This window comes from Miscanthus floridulus, chromosome 11 (assembly GCF_019320115.1).
Source record: "Miscanthus floridulus cultivar M001 chromosome 11, ASM1932011v1, whole genome shotgun sequence".
Classification (NCBI taxonomy): Eukaryota; Viridiplantae; Streptophyta; class Magnoliopsida; order Poales; family Poaceae; genus Miscanthus; species Miscanthus floridulus.
Window position 1 is genome coordinate 40,766,655 of NC_089590.1, and position 25,217 is coordinate 40,791,871.

General features: G+C 49.3%; 2 protein-coding genes across 2 annotated transcripts; both read right to left on the reverse strand.

The window, feature by feature from the left end:
• Window positions 1–20,123: 20,123 nt before the first annotated feature.
• On the reverse strand, window positions 20,124–21,495 carry LOC136493071 (uncharacterized). The gene is made up of 4 exons (XM_066489110.1): window positions 21,058–21,495; window positions 20,836–20,946; window positions 20,579–20,659; window positions 20,124–20,475 (listed from the first exon to the last, which is right to left on the reverse strand). The coding sequence occupies exons 1-4, from the start codon at window positions 21,298–21,300 to the stop codon at window positions 20,401–20,403; spliced, it is 510 nt and encodes a 169-aa protein (XP_066345207.1). The 5' UTR covers window positions 21,301–21,495; the 3' UTR covers window positions 20,124–20,400.
• Window positions 21,496–22,746: 1,251 nt separating this feature from the next.
• On the reverse strand, window positions 22,747–24,908 carry LOC136493003 (DNA-binding protein S1FA2-like). Its single transcript, XM_066489031.1, has 3 exons — window positions 24,837–24,908; window positions 24,691–24,749; window positions 22,747–23,162 (listed from the first exon to the last, which is right to left on the reverse strand). The coding sequence occupies exons 2-3, from the start codon at window positions 24,715–24,717 to the stop codon at window positions 22,947–22,949; spliced, it is 243 nt and encodes an 80-aa protein (XP_066345128.1). The 5' UTR covers window positions 24,718–24,749; window positions 24,837–24,908; the 3' UTR covers window positions 22,747–22,946.
• Window positions 24,909–25,217: the final 309 nt, after the last annotated feature.

The following is a 25,217-nucleotide window of genomic DNA, read 5'->3' on the forward strand; positions in this document are numbered from 1 at the left end:
ACCGCACTAAGCATGGCTAAGCATTTAACCCGTCCTAAACTTAAATAGGATTCCAGTGCGATATCTGGACAAGGAAGGATATATAATGCAGCAATTGGTTCCAACCAATTCCTATACTTAATGCATCATTAACAATAAAAGATACTCAATGTATTTGTAAAAACATGGGAGGCTTAATATGCTCCGGGGCTTGCCTTTCAGGAACGAGGAAGGCTGGTGGTCAGGGCACTCGGGCAACTCCTCCGTGGCGGCTGCTTCATCAGCTTCCTGCACCTCGGGCTCCTCCTCTTGGTTGGCTCCCTTGAACTCTAGCAACGTCACTCCCTCCAGCACACCTATTGCATGAATGCGCAAGATAAATATCATGAATGCATATGAACGAATGTCCGGGATGCTCGGGAAATGCACATGTTCGCTGTAGTTTGCACATTCCAAATTAAGCCCTATTCAAATCACTTTCACTTACCAAGTTTATACAACCTAATGTATAATTGCTCATCTTCAGTTAATGACCTAGCACCTGCACCTAAGCATATTCTCAACTTAGGCAATCAACGAGAACATTGCATCAAGCATACACTCAAGCATTTGTATTTTAGAAAAATGAAGACTATGTAGCGGTACAGTAAACTAGCCATAACTGGAGATTTATAAATCCAATTGATATGCAACAAGACAATCTGGAAAGCTTATGAAATTGTCTACAATTCATTTTCAGACCTCAAAGCATGATTCAACACTTTACCAAATCAAATTCTTTGATCAACAGAACTCTGACCTCACAAGGCAGAGAGTAAGCCAAACTGGAACCTAACTTTAAACAGCTGTAGTTTCTAAACTACTAGGCCAAATGCCCTCAAATTTTGACAGGAGCTAGATACATAAATTATCTACAACTCTTGTATTCATCACATCCACAGAAAACCAAAATATCATGGGGAACTTTCTAAAGTCCCTAGATCTGTCCAGAGGGACATAATGCAAACGAAATAATTAATAACTTATGATGTAAACACATAATTGGACAAAACTAACTCTACTCACACATCACTCATATCACATGAACACCAGAAAGTAGGGTGTTCATCCCCAAAACATTTCTTTTAATACATTTCTTAATTTATTTAATTAATTAGAGGAAATAGTAAACATATATGAAAACTACACCATTAAATCTACAAAAATTACAGTAGACACTACATGCCCTAAGTAGACTTCCATAAAAATTTTACACCAATTGAGTAAGTATAACAACCTACACAAAAAATGATAAGGCATAATGGCTTAAAATGGCATAATTAGGAAACCTTAGTGAAAAGTGTCAAGCAATAGATTTCATATTTTTCCTAGCATCCTTAAGGTACTAAGATACTACCCACCAAGTTTTATGGTCATATGATTCCTAGATAATTTACAAAAATTCATACAAGTATCCATCAATAATAAAAGGAAAATATATAACTCAAAAACTACACATGCAATGACTCTTAAATTTTAACCAGAGCTTCTACTAAGTAATACTAGCTTACCCACAAAATTTCACAATTTTTGGATCACAGAAACTCAAGATATGATTTAAACAAGTTTGCATGCATTCAAAAACACCTTTCAAGTTCCTATTTAATTCATCCAAAATTTCTACATCATGTGCTCAAGACATATTTTTCTTAAATACTAGACCTCACTATGAGTCTAACAAAATTTGAATCACACCATTTGGATCTACACATTGGGAGTTACAAAATTTACAAAACAACATTCAAAACTGAAAATTTGAACTATCCTATGGACACGCAGTCACTGACGTGTGGGACCCGGTTGTCAGCCGGACCCGCCTGTCAGTGAGACGAAACAGGGGAGGCGGCTTCGATGGTGCTGAACACGGCGAAGCTCGCTGACGGCGACTCCTTCGGCGAAATGGAGGACACCTACGTGATCTATGTGACAAGACGCGTCGATCAATGCTACTATTGTGACCTAGGTTTAACCGAAGATAGCTCGTCGCCGGTGATGGCGGCACGGCAGAGCTTCGGTGTGAGCTGCCGGCGATGGCAAGCCATGGCTGGCTTAACTGAGCATGGTATGAGCTACAGGAGGTCGCCACAGTGCTATCCCAGCAAAGAGAAGAGGCGGGAAGGTTCCTAGCTACCCCGACCACGGCGGCCTCAACTCCGGCGAGGACACGCTCATGGCGGTGGTGGCTGGAATGGTCACTGCGACCTTACCAAAGCTCAAACGGTTCAGCTAGGAGATGGAGAAGGTAGATGAAGGGTCGAGATGGCGACTAGAGGGGGGGTGAATAGTCTTTTCTAAAACTTAATCGCGTCGGCTAACCGATACAAATGCGGAATTTGAACTAACGGTTTAGCCAAGACTACACCCCACTATATATGTTCACTAGCACCTTGCAAAGATAACAATTAAGCAATAAATGTGCCGGGCTAGCTAGAGCTCTCCTAAACAATTCTAGGAGCAAGGTTACACAAACCTATGCCACTAGTACTTTAAACGACAAGGGAGCTCCTACACATGCTAGTAAGCAAAAGCACAAAGCTAACGATGCTCACTAGCAATGCTCAATAACAAGGCAACTAATGCCTAATTAGAGAGCGCAAATACTTAGCTACACAAACTAAGCAATGTGACTAACAAGGTTACTAAAACCAAATTAGCCACGCAAGGGAGCTATTTCTATGCTACACAAGCAAGAAGGTAATTAGCAAACTACACAAGCTATCTAATTACAAGATCAACTACACAAGCTTAATATGTATAAAAGTAATTGCAAGCTTGTGTAATGGGGATGCAAACCAACGGGAAGAATAAGGTTGACACGATGATTTTTCTCCCAAGGTTCACGTGTTTGCCAACACGCTAGTCCCCGTTGTGTCAACCGCTCACTTGGTGGTTCGGTGGCTAATTAGCATCACCCGCTAAGCCCGCACGTTGGGCGCCACAAGAACCTACCCCTTGAGTGAGGGTAGCTCAATGACACGCTTTACTAGAGTTGCTCTTCGCGACTCCCGCGGGGCGAGCACAATGCCCCTCACAAGCACTTCTCCGGAGCGCCGCACAAACTTCTTGCGCGCTTCGACGGAGACCACCACCAAGCTGTCTAGGAGGTGGCAACCTCCAAGAGTAACAAGCACCACCGGCTTGCAACTCGATCACCTAGTGCCACTCGATGCAACCTCACGATGCAATCGCACTAGAATCGCTCACTCACACAATCGAATGATCACTATCAAGTATATGTGTGATGGAGGGCTCCCAAGCACTCACAAGCATGGACACTAAGTCCCTTGAGGTGCTCCACGCCAGCCATGGCCGAAGGCCACTTCTATTTATAGCCCCAAGGGCTAAACTAGCCGTTACCCCTTCATTGGGCAACGGTCGGGCCGACCGGACACTCCGGTCGTGTTGACCGGACGCTGGACCTCAGCGTCCGGTCGCCCACAGACGACCACGTGTCCCGGTTCCAACGGTCACTTGAACTGATCGGACGCTCCAGCTTCAACTGATCGGACGCTGAACCCCCAGCGTCCGGTCGTTTCCAGTAAGCTCCCGAGCATGACCGGACGCGTCCGGTCGAACGCGATCGGACGCAGCCAGCGTCCGGTCACTCTCCAGCTACTGCGTCACCATACGTCAGCGCGACCGGACGTAGCCTGCCAGCGTCCGGTGCATTCAGATCCAGCGTCCGGTCAGTTAACCGACGCCAGCATCTTCTCCATTCTCTTCACCCTTGCTCAAGTGTGCTAACCACAAGAATTTGCATCCGGCACAATAGAAAATAGACATTCCATTTTCCCGAAAGCGCCGAATCCGGCCTCGCAAGCTCGGCGGGAGGGAGAGAGGGACCCAAACCCATCTCAACCCTGCAAACACCACCGCCTTTGTAAATGTGCCAACACCACCAAGTGTACACCACCATGTGTAAGTGTGTTAGCATTTTCACAATCATTTCCCAAAGGATGTTAGCCACTCAACTTGCCACGCCACTCGATCCTAGCGACAATGCAAAGTTAGATCACTCGAGTGGCACTAGATGACCGATATGCAAACAAGTTTGCCCCTCTTGATAGTACGGCCATCTATCCTAAACCCGGTCATAAACTTCTCTACACACCTGTGACCGGTGAAATGAAATGCCCTAGGTTATACCTTTGCCTTGCGCATTCCATTCCATCTCCTTCAATGTTGATGCAACACATGCACCAACACGATCAACAATGATATGATCCACTTCATATCATCACATGATCATATTGGTTCATCGATCTTGACTCTACTTGCTCTTCACCGTTGCCATCGTCCATCGGTGCCAAGTCTTGCTCAAGCTTCACCGCCATGCGGTCCATCACTCCAAAGCCTTCGACTTGCCCTTCACGCTTGCAACCGGTCCATCAAGCCAAGTCTTGTCTTGATCTTCTCCACCTTGATCACATGACTCAATGTCATGTCTCATTTTTGCAGCGGCAAGCGAGCTAGGCGATGGCGAAGCTCGGTCGGCAATGGTGGAGCTGCTGCGGCTCTGTTGCTGCGCACGGTGGAGGTGAAGGAGATGTAAATGGAACTGATGAACTGGTCGGGCAGGCGCACGGTGTGTTCACGTCGTGGCCAGCAGTGCTAGGACGTCCGTGGCGCATGGCAACGCGGTCAGATGGCCGGCGACGAGTGTCACCCACATGGCGCTCGTTTTCTGATTTCTGTCAGGTACTGTAGCTCGCATTCAGTTAACTCGATCCACCTGATAGCCGTGTTTGACAGTGTTTGATTTCTTAAACCGTGACGAATTAGTGGAAGCAATGTACAAGAAAGAAGCAATGTACATGAAAGTTGTAGAGTTATGCTAGGTCTACAACTTTGCTTTAGAAATCAATAGCTAAATCATAGAGGATCAAGAGTTGTATGAAGCCAAAGTTGGCCCAATCAAACTGAAATGACATTAAGGCCTTAAAAATATTTTCAAGTGTTGAATCAGCTTTCACTTCTGACTTGTGGGTCCTTTTTGAACATGTTGTGCACATTTTCATGACTTGGCTCCTAAACAAAGTTTGTTCCTTATAAAATTTACTACAACTTTACTTTAGGTTGCTCAGACATGCAAACATCCTAAGCTACACTTTTTAAATAGTCAAACCAAAGGGGTTTAGGGGTCAAAACAAGTCAAACCACTTTTTGAAATCCTATTTAGGCAACATGATCAATATGAACAATGTTCCAAATGACATTCTAGGTGTCACTAAGTTGTTTAAAAGAATTATTAACCACACCACACCTGGGTCACACCAGAATCAAGCATTGTATGTATTGAAACAATGAAAAACACATGAAATGTTACAATTGTTTCATAGTCATGTTTCAAGATCTTGTTGTATAGTATTAACTAACCATATGTCACCAAAGTGAGTGGCACATATTGCACTTAAGTGTTGCACACTTTTCATTTCATAATGGAAACAACACACATGAAATATAACGATACGTTGCAATGTTTCAAAAACATGTTTCAGGCAACACAAGCTTATGATGAATGATGCTCATGTTCATGAAATGCAAGTGCAAATGTGGAAGGCAAACACCTAGGGTGTTACATCTGCGAGGAGGCCCATGACCCGGCACCCATCGGAGGGACGTCCTCCATCGACTCCGAGACGCATGACTTCGACGGTGCGACGTCTGCGCTTCATTCCAAGCAAACTCTCTGCTCAAACCCCGCTGTGAGTAATATACACGCTGTTATGTACTCACTATTCTCTATCTTCCACCGATTACCTAGCAAAACCCTGGTGTCCCTAGCGCAGCACTATATGGCCAGTTCCCCTATGGCCTCGCGTCTTCTGTGGACGCATATGCCTAGGGGCTCTGAAGGATGCTCGCGTCGCCTCCTCTCGCATCTGAATTCGTGGGAATGTCGAGCTATGCTCCCACCTGTTTCTTTGACCTCATGGATGACGATGACGAGAGCGACGGCTCCATCATCGGCGACATGGCACCTAGCCACCGTCCATCTCAAGAATGTGCCATGGTGGACCCTCTAGGACACCCACCGATGGAAACAGAGTTCTCATGAACTCATGCCCCTTCGGCTCCTCATGCGGAGGTCCCCGGGCTCACACGTGAGCACAGGGAAGAACCGCGGCAACGACGGCCACATGAGCCACTGACTGCACCAGCGTGCTCGGTGCACCATACTGCACCCAGTGCGCATAGACCGGTGAACGGCGCTCAGGGTCGCATCCATCAGCCCTAGCGCAATGTCTCGGTTCGGGGGACTAATCCCCCGTAATTCGCTCGGGCCAGTCAGAACGTTGCCACCGCGGCAATGCTCCTACGCGACCTGCCCAAGCCGAACGACCCTCGTGAATGAGTGATCCACCAGAACCTCCGGGCACTACTGGAAACCGTCGTTGTTCAACAAGCGGAGTGCTCCGTATCACGACATCGACTCATGACCTCGCTCCCCATCCAGGGAACAGGGACGCAGTAGATGGGGCACCACACCCTATCATCGCAACAACCACAAAGTGCAGCACAGGAAGCCACAATGGCACCTCACCTCGACTTGACGACCGCCCAGTGCCGATTGCCTATCTACGTGTGGCTCGGGCCGAACCAAGACACGCGCAACGTCGACCGGAGTCCCAGCCCCGACCGCCTGGGACCACAGACCTTTGTCCAACCGCTCTAGCAAGCGCCGTTCCTACTGCGCTTCAACGGAGGCCGCGACAAAGGTAAGGCCAAGTGCCAGGATCAAGACGAGGGCCCCTCCACACAGAGGGGAAAAAAGAACAAAAAGGATCGCCACCAACCGGCTAACTTTGCGTCGGTCGCTGTGGCCGATCATGTAGGCATGCAGCCCTAGCAAGACCCTCTGGGCCACTTCCACGATCTTATGGAGAGCCCGTGCACCAACCATGACTACCCTATCAAGCACCTCTACAAGGACTTCTAGCTCCTCAAGCGCCTACTGAGGTAGGCTGGCAGGCCAAGGGGAGAAGAAGGCGAGGAAGCAGCAACCAAAGGAAGGGGCACAGCGGGCAAGGATCCAGACAATTGAAGTGATCTGATCGAAAGCCTACTGACTGAAGGATAACAACGACGATGCCCTCTCCAAGGACCTTGGAACAACTATGTCTTTTCTTCTTTTCCTAAGTTTAGTCTTACCTTTACTTAGCGAACGCTCCTATAAGAGCACCCCGAACCGAACACTTTTTCGGCTTGGGGTGCTCGGGGGCTCCACTAGGGGGCTCTACTACCCCTCTATTCTTGTTTTTACATTAAGTACTCTTTTACTTTTGTATGGAGAAACTCCTTCCTACCCGAACAAAAGGGCAGTTCGTTCCATTGATTTACCTTACGTAACTTTGCTTTAGAACATTCCGACTGATTGCACCCCACCTTTTCCTACGGTTACGACTGGCCGACCCTCACGGGCCACGCCTCGGGCTCACAAAGTTGCAGCCTACGGAACAAACGGGCAGGTACAAGAGGGATAGAAATTTAAAACAAAATTATGCTAAGAGAGAACTAAGGAACGAAAGAGAACAAGCTTCCCCAAACGGAGCAACTCCATCACAAAAACAAAAACCGATTGCAGTCGCTAAAACACACATGAACATTTTACATAGGGGTTCCCCCCCCCCACGAACTTAAACTTCTTACATTTACTAACTACTTATATTTATCAAGGTATTAAACCGACCCGGCGGCATCTGCTGACGGCACGACTAACAAAGGCATAGGCTGCTGACCTCCCGACAGCATGACGTTCGGCTCGATCAGGGCCGAGGCGATGTTCCCTCCCGAACCAGGCTCCATGCTATCTATAGGCTCGGAGGCATCCTCTCCACGTATGCTTTAGGCCATGTCTTGATGGCGAACATCCATCACCCACTCGATGAAGACTTGCTCTGACACCGACCGCGCATGTGGCAGTAAGCTCTCTCCGATTGACTGGATGTCCTCTATGCTCAGGCCTTTAGCATACCCGCCAGAGATAGTGGCGAAGTCTAGATTCGGGTGGTACGTCGCCACCGAGGTCAGCACCCCAGACGCTCCATAAAATAGCCTGCTCCTGACAAGGTCCTTGACCGCATACGGGACCTCCGCCAGTTGAACCGCGGGCGCGCTGCTACTTGGCGCCGACCCAAAGACTTCCGAGACAATGAGTTGGGCAGCATTGCAGATCTAGCCGAGCTCCCCTTCGACAGCACATCGCTCTTCATGGGACTTGGTTAGCTCCTTGACATTTTAGCTAAAGTTTGCCTTGGTCATCTTTAGGTCTCGCTCTAGCGTCTTCACCTTTTCACCAAGCTCTGCAAGAAGGGCGACAAGCTTAGAAATAGGCTGGGGAAAGAAAATCAACACCACGAGAAAACAAAAAGGTATGCTCTGATGTGAGAGGCCTCAAGGGTGGAGAGATCCTCTGCCTGCCAAGCCACCTGCTTGTGCAGTCGGGCACTCGCATCCTCCATCCCCATCACTTGGTCCTAGAGCGCAAGCACCTCCCAATCCACGTCCAACCGGGCCCTCTGCTCCACCTCCATGGCCTTCTGCATCGACTCCAGGGCGGCCCACTCTGGCTCAAGGGCTACCAAGGCCTCTTGAAGCACTACCTCGGTGTTCACCAAGGATGTCCGTAGCCCCGCCTCAGTCTCCTCCTGACGGACCTTTACCGCCTCGAGCCCTTGCTTGGCAGCAGTCGCCCGCTCCACCGCACGCTATCCCTCCACCCATGCCATGGCCGCCTTGGCCGCCCAGACCTGGGACTCACGGCAAGCGGACTCCACCTGACGCTCAAGCTCAGCCATCCGGGCATGTTCCACCTGGAGGAAGTAAGACTTGCGGGACGACACCTTCCTTATTTCCTGTGAAAAATAGGCATGCTAAAAATAACCGATGAAAGATTTAAAGGGCAAGGATAAGTACCAGAAACTTACCTCCACGGCAAGCTGTAGGTTGACCTCAACCAGCTACCGAGCAAACTGAGCCTGCTTCCGGGCACTATCAAGCTTCGTGGACAGCTTGGTGAGCTCGGACATCGCGGCATGCCCTTGCCCCCCAAAAATGTCCCAGAGCTGACGCTCTCAGGAATCCCAAAGGACAAACTATGCCTTTGACGGGTCCATGGGGAAGGGCCACACCAGATCACCCTCTGATGAACCACCAGAGGGCCCAACCTCCGACCGGACCACCGCTAGCTCCCGCGGTGACACCGACGGTTTTGCCACGGTATCCGCCTCATCGTCAGACGGGATCTCCACCACCACATTCGCATGGGACGCTGCCGGGTGTCCCAACTCCATCCCAGCCATGCTTGCCTCTGGCGCCTTCGGCTCTAACGGCAAGGATAGGTCATGCAGCCCTCCACCCGACGAGGTAGGGAACTCACCCCCCTCGTCTCCTCCACCGTGAACGGCAGAGGAGGGGCCGCGAGAGTTACCTCCGATGCAACCTCTGCCATCAGCACCAGGATTGCCTCTAACAACATCGCCGCCACTATCATGTTATTAGCAGCTGCCTCGAGGGGCACCACCCCCGAGAGGGAAGGCTTCGCTACCATCACCCTGCTGCCCCCTTTGCTCACCGCAACACGCTGCAGAGTGGGCCTCCAAACCTCTCGCATAGGGGTCAGGGCGATGCTCAACCCTGGCATCCCCCAGCCATTGACAAAAATCATGGGTAAGCCACACTCCAAAAAGACTCAACCACCAAAAGTTGAAGAGGCAACAAAAGCAAACATACCGGGTGGCGAGCGGCACTACTCTGAAGGCAGGCTCCGACGATGATAGGCCCACAGGATAAGGACCGCTCCTGGACTGTGACCCGCTCCCCCTCACTTCAGATGGGTCCAAAGTCATCCCAACAAGCTCCTACATGGCCTGCGGGTCGCTACGACCTCTGGCTCGGGGCTCCCCGACTAAAGCAGCAGGCAGGGCATCCCCCGACTGCGAGTCGTGCATCGATCGGGTGCCAGTCTGCCCCTTAGACCTCCCAAACTGCTCAATCGCACCCACGGCAGGCGGGGCCTCCTCTGGTAGCAAGTCCGGCATTGGCACCGGCCCCATCGCTGCATAGGCGCTAGTCTGCTCCTCAGACCGCCCGACTCGTCCAGCCGCGTCCACCACATGCGACGACGGAGGTGGCAACGCCACTAAGGGGCGTGGCGATCGTGTCCGCTTCGCCGCTCATTCGCCGATGACATCCGCACTCGCAACGTGCTTCCTCGACGTAGGAACCTCCGCACGCCGCGTGGACTCCTGCTCCTCGCCAACGAACACCACCGTAGGGTCACGACGCTCCACTGAGGTCACGGTGACCTCCTGACTCTCCTCCTCATTGGAGAAGATCATGTCATCTAAATCCATAGGATCGTCCGACGCGAGTTCCAACTCGACATCGCTCCTATGTTCCCCGGCCCTCACGCGCCGGGCGACCTCCATCTTCTTCTCTTCCTTCTGCCGAACCTCCCTGGTTTTCTTCTTCTTTTGGGCGTCTGCCACCTCCTTCTGGGTGGCCTACCGGGCCTGGCCAGCTGGTCCCTTACGAAGGTGTGGCCGGGACTTGTACCTCCCAAGCCCCTACGAAACAAATGAACCAAAATAAAAAAAGGGGCAGAGAAAAAAGCACGAACAAAATAAGGGAGCATACCAGCGTGGGCACGATCGAGGCATTGAACGGTATGGGTTTTCCCACCACCGTCTCTCTAGGCCTCAGCTGCAGCACTCGGCCAACGCGACTCTAGATCTCGTCGTCTGGCAGCTCCTCCGGCGACACGTGGTTTGGGTCCGACCAGCCGCCGTACATCCACATCGGGTGCGTCCTCTCCGCCAATAGCGCGACCCGGCGGCGGTAAAGGGTGTGGAACACCCGCACCCTGTCGAGGCCACCCCTTATGAGCTTTCGGAGCTCCTCCTTGATGACCTCCACCTTGTGGTTCTCCATGTGGGCGTAGCCTCATGACCAACTCTTCTATTTCACCGGCCTCCTACCGGTAAACACTGGAAACAGCACCGCCACCGAATTCCTAATGTAGAACCACTCCCCATGCCATCCTCGGTTGGAGTCACATGGGGAGTACGTGGGATACGAGCCTCCCACATGCGGCTTCCTCTATAGGGCAAAGCCTCTGACCGGTGTGATCTCGGCCAAACTCTAGTCCGCCATAGCTCTCCCAGAGAAGAAGAGCCAGAAGAGATCCACGTGTGGCTCCATCCCGAGGAAAGCCTCGCAGACGGTCATAAAACCAGCAATGTGCAGCACCCCCATTGGATTGAGGTGCTGTAGTTCTAGACCCCACTCATTGAGGAGCCCGCGCAGGAACTAGTGCATGGGGCATCCTAATCCACGCTCGTGGAAGGTAAGGAAAGAAACCACCTCATTGGGACAAGGTTGTGGGAACTCCTCCTCCTTCGCAGGGACCCTCTAGTGCACCACCTCCTGTGATGGTAGGAACCCCTTCGCGATGAACGCCTCCAGCACTAACACCCTCATGGTGGACGACCTACAGTCCGACATGTCGGTGAGTTCCTCTCTTCTCCCTCGCTTCTCTCCCCTTCTTTCCTAGAAACCTCTGTGGCTCTTAGGAACGCTCATGGCAAAGAGGAGGAGAGGAGGCAGCGGCAGAGGAAGAACATGCAAAAGAACAAAACAAAAACCCTCTCCACTCTCCTACTTAAGGAAAAGGGAGCAACGGTTATGGAGGGATGCACCGATCAGGGAAGCCGGAACGACGGGGCGAGATCTTCTCTTTCTTTCATTTAATGCAGATAAGACATGCCCTAACCGATGAGACGTGCCCTGCCCGATGGAACGGCTCCTGATCAGAAGGAACGTGGCCTGGCCCTAGCCCACCACTACCACATGATCAACCACTACCGCACGACGAGCACAGGAACCAAAGTGCCACCGCACGCGGGTGGCTCCCCACTTCCCCAGGCCAGACCTAAAGGAACCCGAATGACAGGTAAGGGTAGACACCAGATGACGGGTAAGGAAGCGAAGGAGTGCCCTATGTAGGCCATGCCGACTCCGTCATGGACGATGAGCACGGGTCCTGGTTAGACATTTCCGACTAAAGCTCTCCGAACCCCGTCACTCCGGTCGTCATGGTCCCAGTCAGACTTTTTTGACTGAGGCTCTCTGAACCCCATCACTCCAATCGTCAAGGTAAGTACTATCAAACCCCCTCTATTTCATTACAAATCATTCATACATCCATACGTGCATTCATCTCATACGCTTGAACCCCCCAGACGGTTAGGGCATGAACCGCCCGGGGGCTCGGGAACTAAGCATCGCACGTGTAGCGAAATGCACCAGAACGCTCCATGTTGCACCACGAAGCGGCGGTTGCCTCATTTGACATGAGCAAACAACAGAGCCAGGGGAGAAAACCGTAGATGATCACCATGCGGCCTTCACCCGGTCTGGCAAACTAGGTCATCTCAACCTTCTCATTCGATCCTGAACCTCTCGCCAAGCCCATAGAATCTCCATTAAGGGGAAGCCATTAGGCCACCCAGGTTGGTCTCCGAAATGACCTAGGCATCTACCGGGTTGTAGGTAAAGGAGTAGTGGAATGCCACAAGAGGGCTATGCCGACCCCGTCATGAACGACGGACTCGGATTCCACTTGATCACACCCGTTAGCGAGCTCACCGAGCTAGTCTTCGAGCCTGAGCGATCGGGACAAGCGACGAAACTTAACCCCTCCGGTTGTGAGGAACCGGATGGGGTAGCGCAAAACAACTCACATCGACCCCCCACGAAGGCCCAACAAGGCTCGAGGGGCTCAAATGCCAAAAACCTTGGGACCGCGACTCCGAACTCGCGTCGACAGGATCTATGACATACAGCTACGGCTTGGGACCATGACTCCGAACTTGCATAAACAGCTTCACTTACGACTGCGCTACAAAAAAATCCAGGGACCGCGACTCCGAACTCACGTAACAGCTCCACTTCCGACAAAAACCCTAGGACCGCGACCCTGAACTCGCGCCAATAGGATCTACGACATCCAGCTACGGCCTAGGACAGTGACTCCGAACTCGCATAACGGCTTCACTACCGACTGCACTCCAAGAAACCCTGGCTAGGGACCATAACTCTGAACTCGCGTAAAAACTAACTGAAGTAACTACCTCGGCCGCCTAGGCCACACGGGCTCTGTCTCGTCCATCTCCAGAACTAAGCTATCTCCGTTCACAACGCACACCGACGCCAGGGTTTGTCTCAAACTAAAACTTCCTCGCCCGATCCCCGGCGCGCACCGACGTCGGGATCAGTAAGTTCTGTCTCAATCCAATCCCCGCTCCTAAAAATGCCTCGGCTACACAACGATGCCATGGTTAAACAAAATTCCATTTCAAAACTAAAAACTCGCATGCCCACTGAGACAAAACCCCCCAGCTGGTTCCACCTAAACCATCCAGGGGCTCGGGGGCTACACCCGTGGGTGCGCTCGCGCGCACCCGCCGGCAAGACAAAAAATACCCCGGATGATTTGGCACAAATCGCCCAGGGGCTCGGGGGCTCCTGTCGGGTTCATAAACCCATGGTCCCTCGGGGACCGGCTTCCACACTCGGGCTCGACCAACGAAAACAACATGTAGTTCATGGGCTGGCCCAAGAGTCTAAAATACAACGGGCCGGGAGGGCAGTCCGGTCGCCGACCGGAAGGTCTACCCAAAAGAACAAGCACCCGTTTGTCAACTTCTTTGGCCCACCTCTCTGACCGGAGCACTCGCTTCGGGCACCAGCCGTCTCTGAGCGGCCTCTCCAATCGGAAGGCCTAGGCCAAAACACTGCTTCCTACTCCGACCCCGCGACTCCGACCCCGCAACTCCGACCCCACGACCGAGGCTCGTGGGAACCCTGCTCACCGCTCTTCTTCGACCGGCGCACTCAGAGCTGACTGGAGCCATCCGACTGGGGGCACCCCGTTTGGAAGGAACCAGAAGACATGCGGAGAAAGGCAAGGCAAGGCTCACAAGTCAAAACCACTGTACCAGCCCAAAATAGTGGTCTACAGCCACCCTGACACAAACAATATTGTAGGCGCCGACGTCTCCCCCTATAGTATTGTAGGGGATGCTAAAACTCCCATACCGTAAGCCCCCCGCATCTCTCTGGACATCGATTGCAGTATGGGCTCCAGGATTTGCCGTACCGGGTGAACATAGTATGGCTCCTCACATGCCACTAGGCATCGAATAGTATTTGCAAGTATCGGCGTCCATCCTTCCTAAAGAAGATAGCTCGACCTCCCGTGCGCATCTGATGTTCTACAGCGACATCAACAGTGTTGGGGGCGCCTACCATTATCCAACCTTCATCAGCGTGGGCAACAAGGCTTAGAAACATCCATACTCTCACCCTCTCACCTGTAAAGCCATCTCCTTTATCTATAAAAGGGGATGCGCCCCCTCCAACCGAGGAGGCCGACTTCTTCAAGTTCAGACTCACTAGATCGATAGTTCACAAACCCTCAAGCACACACTCGAATACCTAGCTCGTAGCAAAGTTCCTGTCACTCTCGGCCCTTCTGGTCGGAGCCGACCGGGCCTCTTAAACACCCCTCCTTTCTCCTTCTCGTTTGTAACCCCACTACAGACTTCGAGCACCTGGGCTCAGGAATAAAGTCACCGACCGACCCCGACTGGACGTAGGGCACGTTACCCGAACCAGTACAAATCCTGTGTCATTGAGTGCTAGGCCACCTCCGATCACAACGTACAGCAAAACTACAAATATTTACTACTTGGTCACTTTCTGCATCGACACATGTACTTCAATTTTTATTTTAGTACTAAATATAAGTTATGTTTGATCCTTATTCATAGAAATTGTTTTCCGCCTCACGTGCGTTATAAATTTTTAAAAACCGAAAACTTGTTAAGCTAATCCTTCTTGGTCCTAAATTTTGGTGCTAAGCAAGCTCGTAACACCAGGGCTGTTACAAAAACCTATGCACATCTACTAAATTTTAACAATACTTTACGATTCTAAATTATATACTTTAATTCCATTATAAAAATGACTTTCTTGAGGCAGTCCCTTTTATTTATAGAGGCCGTCGAAAAAAGATCATTTCTCTAAAAATATATAGCGATTTTCAGAGGCATTTAACTCATTTACGGAGATTGTTCTAAATTATAGTTTACTTTATTTTTTTATAATTCAAATTCCTTTACTTTTGCCATGTATAAAGAAAAATGCACCAATGTATACATCAAAATGGTTTTTGTAAATTCTCCATTTTATTTTGATAATGTATTTGTTTGAACTTGTAGGAGCAAATATATTTTTAGAAAAAAAAACTTAGGTCTCATTTGGCATGGTTTCTGGAATGGCTTCAACTCTGGCTCTGATTGACACAGGCAGAGCTAGGGCTTTTGTTTGGTGTCATCTGACCCATATGATTTTTGACAAAAACCAGTGAAAAATACTGTTATATAGCGGTCTACAACATAGAAGACCCCATTCTGCAATGTTGAAGACCTTGGTGATGTTCTTTGCTGGCATCTTGTTTCCCAACCGGTGCCCTACTAAATGGTCATGTAGAAAATAGCTCCGGCGAAGAAGCCCGGAGGAGCCCGAGAAAACGTGGTTTCTCCCGGTTCCTCACTTCCTCCTCACAAAATTAATACAAATTATAACAAAACTGTCACTTGAATTTTGTCAAACGTTTTAAAAACGACTTTAGCTCAGAGCCAGAGCCCAGAACCCTATCAAATTGGACCCTTAGCTATTTGTAAACAGTAAAGAAGTTTAATTTATGATAAAATCAAAATAAATTATAATTAGAAATGGAGGGAGTACTTCATAACATACATGATACTTGCTCCGTTCTAAACTATAAGACGTTTTAACTTTTCTAAATTCATGGCTTTTGTTATGCACCTAGATATATGTTATGTCTAGATGTATAGCAAAATCTATTAATCTACAAATGCCAAAACGTCTTATAATTTGGGATGAAGAAAGTAAAAATCTGTACGCAAGAGAAAACATGATGCTCAGCATAATAGCGATGATGTAATTTTGACTACGCCCTGTTCTACAACACTACTTCAGCAGTACTTTTTCAGCGAATGAACAATATTTTTCTCTCACAACAAATCAACATAAACATCAGTATAAGCCAAATTTTAGCGAAGGGACTGTATTGACTAATAACACGTGTGATTGTGGCCTAAACAGTGCTTTGCACCTCTCCCAGAGTCTGGGTCTAGGACTCTGCAGCTTCCACCGTGTAAGAGGGTGTTTGGATCTATGGACTAAAGTTTAGAAGGTGTCACATCAGATGTTCGCATATTAATAATAAAACTAATTACAGAAGCCATGACTAATTCGCGAGATGAATCTATTAAGTCTAATTAATCCATCATTAACATATGTTACTGTGGCACCACAATGTCAAATCATGAACTAATTAGGCTTAATAGATTCGTCTCGCAAATTCCTGTCAATCTGTGTAATTAGTTTTGTAATTAGTCTATGTTTAATACTCTAAATTAGTGCCAAACATCCGATGTGACATAAACTAAACTTTAGGAGGTGGAACCAAACACCCCCTGAGCTAGGGCAAGTAGTGATACGATGTTTTCATGTTTGAGGTGGTACAATTCTATATTTAATCTAAATCAAAATATTTTCTTAGTTTGATTAAGTTTATTAAAAATATTCATTTATGATTCTAAATATATATTTTAGAAATATATTCTATTTTAAGTCTAATAGTAGAAATTTGATATGAGAAAAATAAACATTTGTACTTCTATATACATTTAATCAGCTACATTCTTTTCAGAACTAAGATACTACGCCGGTAGATTCCCTAAAAAATGATACTACGCCGGTAGAACTTTTATCAGGAGAGATGGACTGTGTAATTTTAGTTTCGCACTGGGCCTGCTGGCCTGGTACCGATCAACCATGAGCTAAGCGCTGGCCAATCAATGGCGTAGATCGCTGCTCCTTTTTTTTTTAAGAAAAAAAGAAATGGGGTAGATCGCCGACGGAACAGAGCACCGTACGTCCATACAGCTACGCATGTATACGAACAAGTACACGTCCCTTCTGCTGTTCCTCCGCGACTCTCTGGGGCCTGGGTTAGATTTGCATTTGTCCGAAGCAGGAGCCAAGGGTGGTTGGGCATCAATGCATCGTCGTGGATGAGGGCACGTAATTGTTCCAGAGTTTTTTTTTTCAATGACAGGAGGACGGCGATGAGGGTTGAAACGAAAGTTGCTGCGTCGTTTTGGATCTGGGTTTCTCAGCCTGTGTTTGGTTTGGGGACGACGTGGAATGCTTGAATTTGTCCTAAATTTATGGGTTGGGTTGAATCCATCTCTTGTTTGGTTTAGAAGGTTTGATTTATTCTAGTTTTATGTTTGGTTGAAATAGTATGGAAGTGGGTTGAGTCATTGACATGTGAGGGCCATTTGTCAGCCTCTGTCCCTTCTTCTTCCTTCCGCTGAGGCCGCATGCGCCACTTGGCCAGCGCTCGGGTCTCCTGCACGCATGCGCCTTCCTCGCCCGGCCACAACCTGCTTGCCCGCAGTTGCGCCTCCGTGGCCGCAGCTCGCTCACCATCTGCTGCCTAGATCTGCCCGCTAACCCACCCTGTGGCTCTTCCACCCTGCCATGGCTTGCTCGCACGGGCCGACCTCCTGCTCTGTGGCAGCGCCCGTGGTGCTCCGTTGGACATGCTGTCATTGCTGCCTGCGCTGTAGCTTCTCTGCTGGGTGTGGGGGCCGGGGTCTGGACCTTCTTTGAGAGGGGGAAGGACAAGAGCCGGAGGGGCCAGGCGGGCGGAGGCCGGGAGGTGCTGCGTCGCCGGAGGGAGGAGGCCACCAGAGGGGCATGGCTGCGTCCATTCCTCTGCGCCACCTGAGAGTTTTGTGCGAGGGAGTCAGGGAGATGCGCCGCCGGAGGAGGCTTCACACCATGCGCAGGAGGTCGTACTCCATCTGGGTCGGCGCGGTCCGCTCGATTTGGTGGTACCGGGAGAACCTACACATCGTGCGAATATTCTCCTCTGGGTCCGACCTAGTTCAACTCGACTCCAAACCAAACACCCATGAAACCGGGTTGAACCCATTGCCAACCGAGTCTGTCCCAGTATCAAAACACATGGTTACTCTGTTTGATATTTATAAAAAAAAAAAAGTGCATGGAGCAGCTCGGCGGCTCTGTTTTCCTTGAACTGGACGGCGTTTCAGCGATTACTGTTCCACCACAGTGCTATGTTGTTAGTCGCTCTATTTTTCGGCGCTACTTTAACGGTACTTTTTAGTGAAAGAATAATATTTTTCTCTTATAACAAATCAGCATCAACAGCAGCATGAACTAAATTTCTGCGAAAACCAACATGGCCATATCTTCTGTCCTCTGCGACATCAGTTATAACTGGCTTTATTTATGTTGTAGTCCTACAGATCAGCGCCTAGTACCACTCCTGCCCTCGTTACAATCTTTTACGCTCTGCTGACATCAGTTATAACTGTCCTTTGCAATGTTTATTAGCTATGATATAGAATTTTTCTCTCATAATAAAACAACATCAGTTACAATCTTCGAGGCTCTGCTGCATGTGGGCATGCTTATACGCAAGCACACCTCACTGGTACTGCACTTCTACGATGATTATATCAAGCGGCTGTAAAATCTTCGTACTGCGTCTCCAGCTCGTAAATGTCATCAGGATGCGCAACATATTTCTCCCGCGCGCGTTTTGAAAAAAAAAAGTGAAGTTGTTCTTCATATGGAATAAGCACTTTGTTTAACCGGGGATGGCTCAAACTAGGACTCCAGGAGTAGACATGCTGTTCTGTTCTAACATGTAGAGTAAGTGCAATCCACCTTGAAGCACGCACAGTGATCTTGTCTTGCTTGCCTGCTAGTCCATGGTCCCATGATCCAGCACTCATGGTATGGTATGCACGGAAACATGCATGGTCTCCACGTATGGCTTGGACCTCTCTGCTCGCCCGTTAACTGGTATCCAATCAGCAGTCGTGTTGTCTCTGTCTCACATCTACCTTTCGTCGAGGACCAGCCGTATATACCCGAAGGTAGGGGCAACTGACATCGTTTCACAGGGTTTAATTGAATGTTAAGTGCAGTACGGACTCATAGAGCCGCTGTAGCAACTCTCGTCTGCTACTCCATCAAGTTTCTGTCTGTGATCAACTTCTTGCATGCCGACGACCAAGCAAGCCAGCAGCCAGCTAACATGGGCTGCTGTCGAACCACAACTGTGGGTTCATTCATGGCTGGATCGATCAGAATTCAGATCGATACCATGATTATATTCAGAGACAAAGTGATAAATAAACGGCTTGGCAAGTAAGTGTGTCATTAAGCTAGAAACATGGTGTGTAGTCCTTTCAATCAGAGGCCCTTCAAACCGCTGTGCTGTGTGTGTACGGTGTACCGAATCGAAACCCCCTAGGTCTTGTTTTGATGTGCATGTATTCATCTCAATCCACATGTGTCGAAGTGGATTGGAGTGGAATTAAACTAAGTTCCATTTCATTCCACTCAAACACATGTGGATTGAAGTGGATACACATGTATCCAAACAAAGCCTTTTAACTCATGTGGTGGCCAGCGGCGGATCTAGCAGTGGGGCGGGGGGCTCAAGCCCCCCCTACCCAAATCGAAGCAGTGCAAATTACTGTAGAGCCAATATGAATTTTTAGGCAAAGTTCTATAGTGTAGGGGGCTGAGACTTAAGATCGAACAGCAGTATTATTTAGTCCCTCCTAAAATATTTCCTGGATTCGCCACTGGTGGTGGCCTAGCCTCTCTAAGTTCGTTCGCTAGCAAACGGGAATCACCGGGTTACTGTTTGCATTAGCCCCTCAGGTTAGTAGGCTCTAGAACTAGAATGGCAAGCTAGCAGCAACCACCATGAAATGTTCTCATGTTAGGCAGTGGAACTGGTTCAGAATCTGAAGCTATTAAACCCTGGCGGCCTGACCCCTCTCGAGTGGTTTCAGAGTTTTCTCTTGTCTGCGTCACTCACCGATAACACAAACTGAAGGAAAGGTGAACAACCCTGAATAAAGAATACAGGTCCTAGCGTCATGAGTGAACCCTCAAAATGTGGTTAGACAGCAGCTGGTATATACTTGTTTGTTGCTTAAATACGTCAGTCTTACTCGACAGTGACAGTGCAACGAGACTCAAACCAACTGGTTGAAATAAAAGAAACCAAAGGGGGGAAAAAGAGAAAAGGATCACCCAATGAAAAACATCAGTTACAGGCAACACCTTGAACAGGTCACGAATCCATGGCACACGGAGATCAGATTACAGAGGGCAAGCGTGCAGGCTCTGGATGGAGGATTTGGAGGTGGTGACCAGAGCATCGGCTGGCGTCTAGTAGAGTGAGTCGACTGTCTTGTTGAGCTCCTCGAGCTTCTTCATCCGCATCCTCTCGCTTTCGCTCACAAGCTGCAACAAATATCCCATGCGATGCAGAACAAGAGCAAGTCTTTAGTGATTCAGAAGCTAATGAGTATCAAGAGCTGATTACAGTGATTCAGAGAGGTTTTACCTCGATTAGCCTGTTCACTAGCAGCGCCTTCTCTTTGCTCTTGTCGTTGTACGCCTCCAGGACCTCCTTGTATTCTTTCTCCTTTTTTTTCAGTTGACCAAAACAAAATCCACATGTCAACTCATGAAGATATATATAACAATTATCTTCTAGCTAATCCATGCAACGCAATATGTGAGCTCTCTCTCTCTCTCTCTCTCTCTCTCTCTCTCTCTCTCTCTCTCTCTCACCTTCTTCTCTCTCTCTCTCTCTCTCACCTTCTTGACGCAGCTCTTGCTGAGAGGCTTGAGCTGACGGTTCACCGTGTCCATCCGCTTCCGTATGGACTCCACCTCCTTCCGTGTAGGATCCGCCATCCCTTCCAGCTCCTGATAACAAAGGAAAAAACAGCAGGGATTTATACCACCTTGTGTTCGCGCAAAAATCCTACGAAATCCCTAATAACAGAGCGAAGGTAACTGACGGACGGACAGACGCACCTGCCTGATGAAGGCGAGTCGCTTGGACTCCTCCTCGACGCGTCCGAGGTGCGCGAACACCTTCTCCCGGACCTCCACCTTGCGCCTCTCGATCTGCTCCTCCTTGGCCTTGAACACCGAGAGCGCCGACCTCGAGGAGCCCTCGCCTTCGTCCTCGTCGCCCGCGCTGCTGCCCAGCGACGACGGGTGCTTCACCCGCAGCACCATCTGCATCGGCTGCTCCACGCCGCCGCCGCCCTGCATATTCCCCTCCTCCTCTAGCTCAGGCAGCTCCGCTGCGTACGTCGGCTATTCTCTCTTCCTTCTCTTCCTCGCTTCACGCCATTTATAGCACAAGCTGCCTGCCTGCAGGTCGCCGTGGCCTCTGCTGTTGCTTTCCCGGCAATGCTGGTTGTCTAAGCAAGCGTGCACAGTGGCAAGCAAGTGGAACTGAGGAAAAAGGCAAAACAATAGCTAGCAGAACTGCTGCTGTGTCGCCCAAGGAAGAACTGCCAAGAGGCGGCATCATCCCTCCGTCACTACAATTTGTCTTTGATGCACATGCATGTGACCGAGCAGCGTGTGCGTGCGGGAGCGGCGCACGCACGGTAGCTTCTGCCAGAGACCACCACCAATCTAGATGGCGATAGCGATCAGATCAGCCGATCGATCAGATCACTGCACCGTATAGTATTGTATGGTTGCTGTTAGGTGGTGATGTCGTGCCCTGCCGGCTGCCGCCAGAGGTCGAGTACAAGTAACTCTATCTTCCCCTGCTCTGCTCGCCCGGGAACTGTGCCGGGGAAGCGACTCCGGTGGCGTGGCGGTGAGGTGAGGTGATCTTTTCGTCGGGTTGGTGCGCCCGCGACTCGTCGCGCGCGCTTGGACGTCGCTGAGCCCTCGGCCTACGCATCGGCGTATCGATCGTCGTCATGCCAACTTTTCCCCGTCCCACTGTTTTTGTGAGGGCGCGGCGACGACGACTTGGTGCCTGCAAGTCTGAAACGCTTAGAGAGAGAGAGGCCGACACGCCGTCGGTCAGTCGCCATCGCCACCGGAATGGATCGACAACTGAGACGGAGCGTCGGTCCGAGAGCGAGGGGGGAGAGATCAGAGATGTCCGGCCGGCCGAGAGTAGCAGCAGCCAACGCATGGCAGTATGGCACAGCAGGCGTCAAACAGCAGCTGGATGGAACCAAACCCAAACTTCTCTCACTGTGCTTCGCCGTTGCCGTTTCTCCTGTCATCCTTTTGTTGGCCTTTTGATGAAGCGCTGCAGCGTTATAAAGATCCACAAACAAGGCCACATCACAAAGCTGGCATGTCGACTCAGAAATCGTCCTTGTTGCTCTCTGTAACAAATATCAAGGACGTTCATCATCATGGTTACCGATGGCAAGCGACCATCATAGCATACGCAGCATGATGTGAAATCATCTCAAATCTTGTCGAACGTCATCCTGTACCAGTTGGCAGCGGGTAGCAATACCAATATACGGGTGCTAGTTGGAAAAAAGGAGCTGCATGACGTGTAACTCGACCTCAGTGGAATAACAAACTTTTCTTCTGCTTAGCTCAGCTAAGACATCAAACTTTCTATGCATATCCATGCTAATTTTTTACTGACGCAAAAAGAACCGCAGAAGAGTAAGTGGGAGTCGGGACTCGGGTTCACCATAACGAGAATTTGAAGAATTTGCAGCAAAAAGGAACAGCAGAGTAGCTCGGTTTAGGCTAAGATTCATCAGTTGCTGAAACAAGGTGTCCAATACAAATGTACCCTTAAACACAAAGCATCTACAGAACAAAGTCACTTCGAACACTGCGGCTCCAGCTGGTATATATATATATATTTCTTTAATAATCATGTAAATAGGAGCTCAGGACGGGAGGATCAGCGGCATGGCTGTTTACTCTCCTGGCGCAGAGACCCCCTGCTTCAGCTTTTCTCTCTTCAGCTTCTTCTTCGAGACCAGCTTCTTCTTCTTAGGCGGAAGCGTCTTCTGCGCATACACATACAGCGCATAGTTCCCAACGAAGAAGAGCAGCAGGAAGCTTGCAACCACAAGCAGAACCACCATTCCTGGGTTCAGGCCCTTGTTCACCTCCTCAATGACCACATTGTTCTGAAACACAGGTGGCGTAGTCTATGAGGAAAAAAAAAGGAAACTGAAGACAATAGTAGTAAAGTAGGTGCATGGACCTTGCAAGATCATATGTTGAAGGTTAGGATAATCAAACAACAGATCAACACGTATATCCTTTGCAAATTGGCAGACCAAATGCTAACTGAACAGCACCATAAAGATATGAGTAATATCTCTATTATAGAGAGCTTGTGCTAACTGTGATCCACAATTGCAAAGACTAATCACAACACAAAGATGAAGCATAATTTGAATCTATCAGTAAGGAAATTGGCAGTCCTACAAAATCTTCACAAATAGGTTCATAGGGCCAGTGTAGATAAGTGATATACTGATATGCATGCATACTACAGTCACCATTTATTTAGAACCAAATATGCAGATTAGTTAGCACATAGATCAACTGATAGCAGCTCAATAATAATCAAACTACAGCCACTCAGCATCAACTAAAAGGTAACTTAAAAACAACTAATAAAGGATTACACATACCAACACTAGCTAGCCAGGTAAGTGTGCATCAAAGTAGGGGAACAGATAGTATGCTGGTAACCTTGTATATTTATAAAATGCACAAGATTTTAAAGACATCAAACTAATCAGATTATTCTAACAGATAACATCGGCTATCTAGAGAATTGGACAGAACTAAAACACTGAACACTATATCGATCAAACATGACACACATATGTGATAGTCAGAAAGCTCCAGACCTGTAAGGCTGTAACAGTTAGCAAGCTTATACAAATTTTGCTAGTATATGATATCAACGTTCACGAACAAGATAAAAGCACTCTGCAATCTCTTTTCTAGGACACAACTGAAACATGCATTTTCTAACAACCACCATTATGATATGAGCTACTGATCACGTAGAAGCCTTGCACAAATTCTACAGATCCAATCCTCCACACATCAAATTCAAAGCAGATGCACCAAAATCAGCTACAACTCCGATCAGGGTACGCTTACTGCTACAAGCTACAACATCGCAACAGACAGCCGCCGCCGCCACAGGAGCAACACCATCCACCCTAAATGCTTATAGCCCAAGGTGGCTCGCGCGAGCAGGAGGGAACCTGCCAGTGCACGAAGCCCAGAGAGCCGGGCAAGCGGGACAACGGCCTGCCCTCGCCACGGAGCCAGTGCCGAGCATCGAAGCCCACCCGGGCGAGAGGACACCAGATCCGGGGAAGGTAGGACCGGATCAGCACCTGGAGGCCCCGGATCCACACCGCCACCGACCGGACGGCTGCCGACGCTGCCGGAGGTCGAATCGCAAGATGGAGAAAGAGAGGGATAGGGGAGGGAGAAAAAGTGGTGCAGACAGGCAACGGCGGCGGCCGGGGGTGGGGGCAATCGGTGGCTTTTCGGCGGCGGCGGCGAGGTCGCCCAGAGAGATGACGCGGAGGGGCACCGCGTCTGACCTTCACCTCTGTACATTCGAACCTGCTTTGGACTCCCACAGCATAGTAAGGATTAGGGAAGGAAGAACTCGAGGCTTACAGCCGAATCCGCGAATTGATCCGCCATGGCGGCCGCCTGATCTGTGACGACACCCCGCTCTGGATTGTATGGATTTTGCCGAAGGACGGATGAGGTGAGCACGAGAGTTGACGAGGACGAATGGTAGATTCTGAAGAAAAGCTCACCTTTGCGCTGCTGGTCCCTTGCGTCCTTCCAATATCGATATCACCCCCTTCCAGGTCGTGGTTTTATGGGCCGTTCGATTTGGAAGTTTCTAGTAGCTTTATTTATTGTTGTTATTACGTCAAAAAAATATTGTTGTTTGTATGTGCATCATTTTTGTTTTGATTGAAAATTTAAGATAAGTTTGCACGAGTGTTTACCATGACGTATGTTTTTTTAGATTTGTGTTATAGCTCCTGTTCAGCTTGTAGAATTTTGGCTGAAACTGGCTGAAAAATACTGTTCTAGCTGAATTGTTGTGAGAGAAAACACTCTTTCAGCTAAAAAAAAGAAGCCGAACCAGTTAAATATGGGGTAAGCCGAACGTAGTCATAATAGTAAAT

Excerpts from the sequence above, each read along its gene's own strand:
- LOC136493071 (XM_066489110.1), bottom strand. The coding sequence starts at position 21,300 with ATGCAGGGCGGCGGCGGCGTGGAGCAGCCGATGCAGATGGTGCTGCGG. Across the intron at positions 20,947-21,057 it reads GACTCGCCTTCATCAGGCAG|GAGCTGGAAGGGATGGCGGA; the intron begins GTGCGTCTGTCC and ends CTTTGTTATCAG. Across the intron at positions 20,476-20,578 it reads TAGTGAACAGGCTAATCGAG|CTTGTGAGCGAAAGCGAGAG; the intron begins GTAAAACCTCTC and ends TATTTGTTGCAG.
- LOC136493003 (XM_066489031.1), bottom strand. The coding sequence starts at position 24,717 with ATGGCGGATCAATTCGCGGATTCGGCT. Across the intron at positions 23,163-24,690 it reads ATCAATTCGCGGATTCGGCT|AACAATGTGGTCATTGAGGA; the intron begins GTAAGCCTCGAG and ends CCTGTGTTTCAG.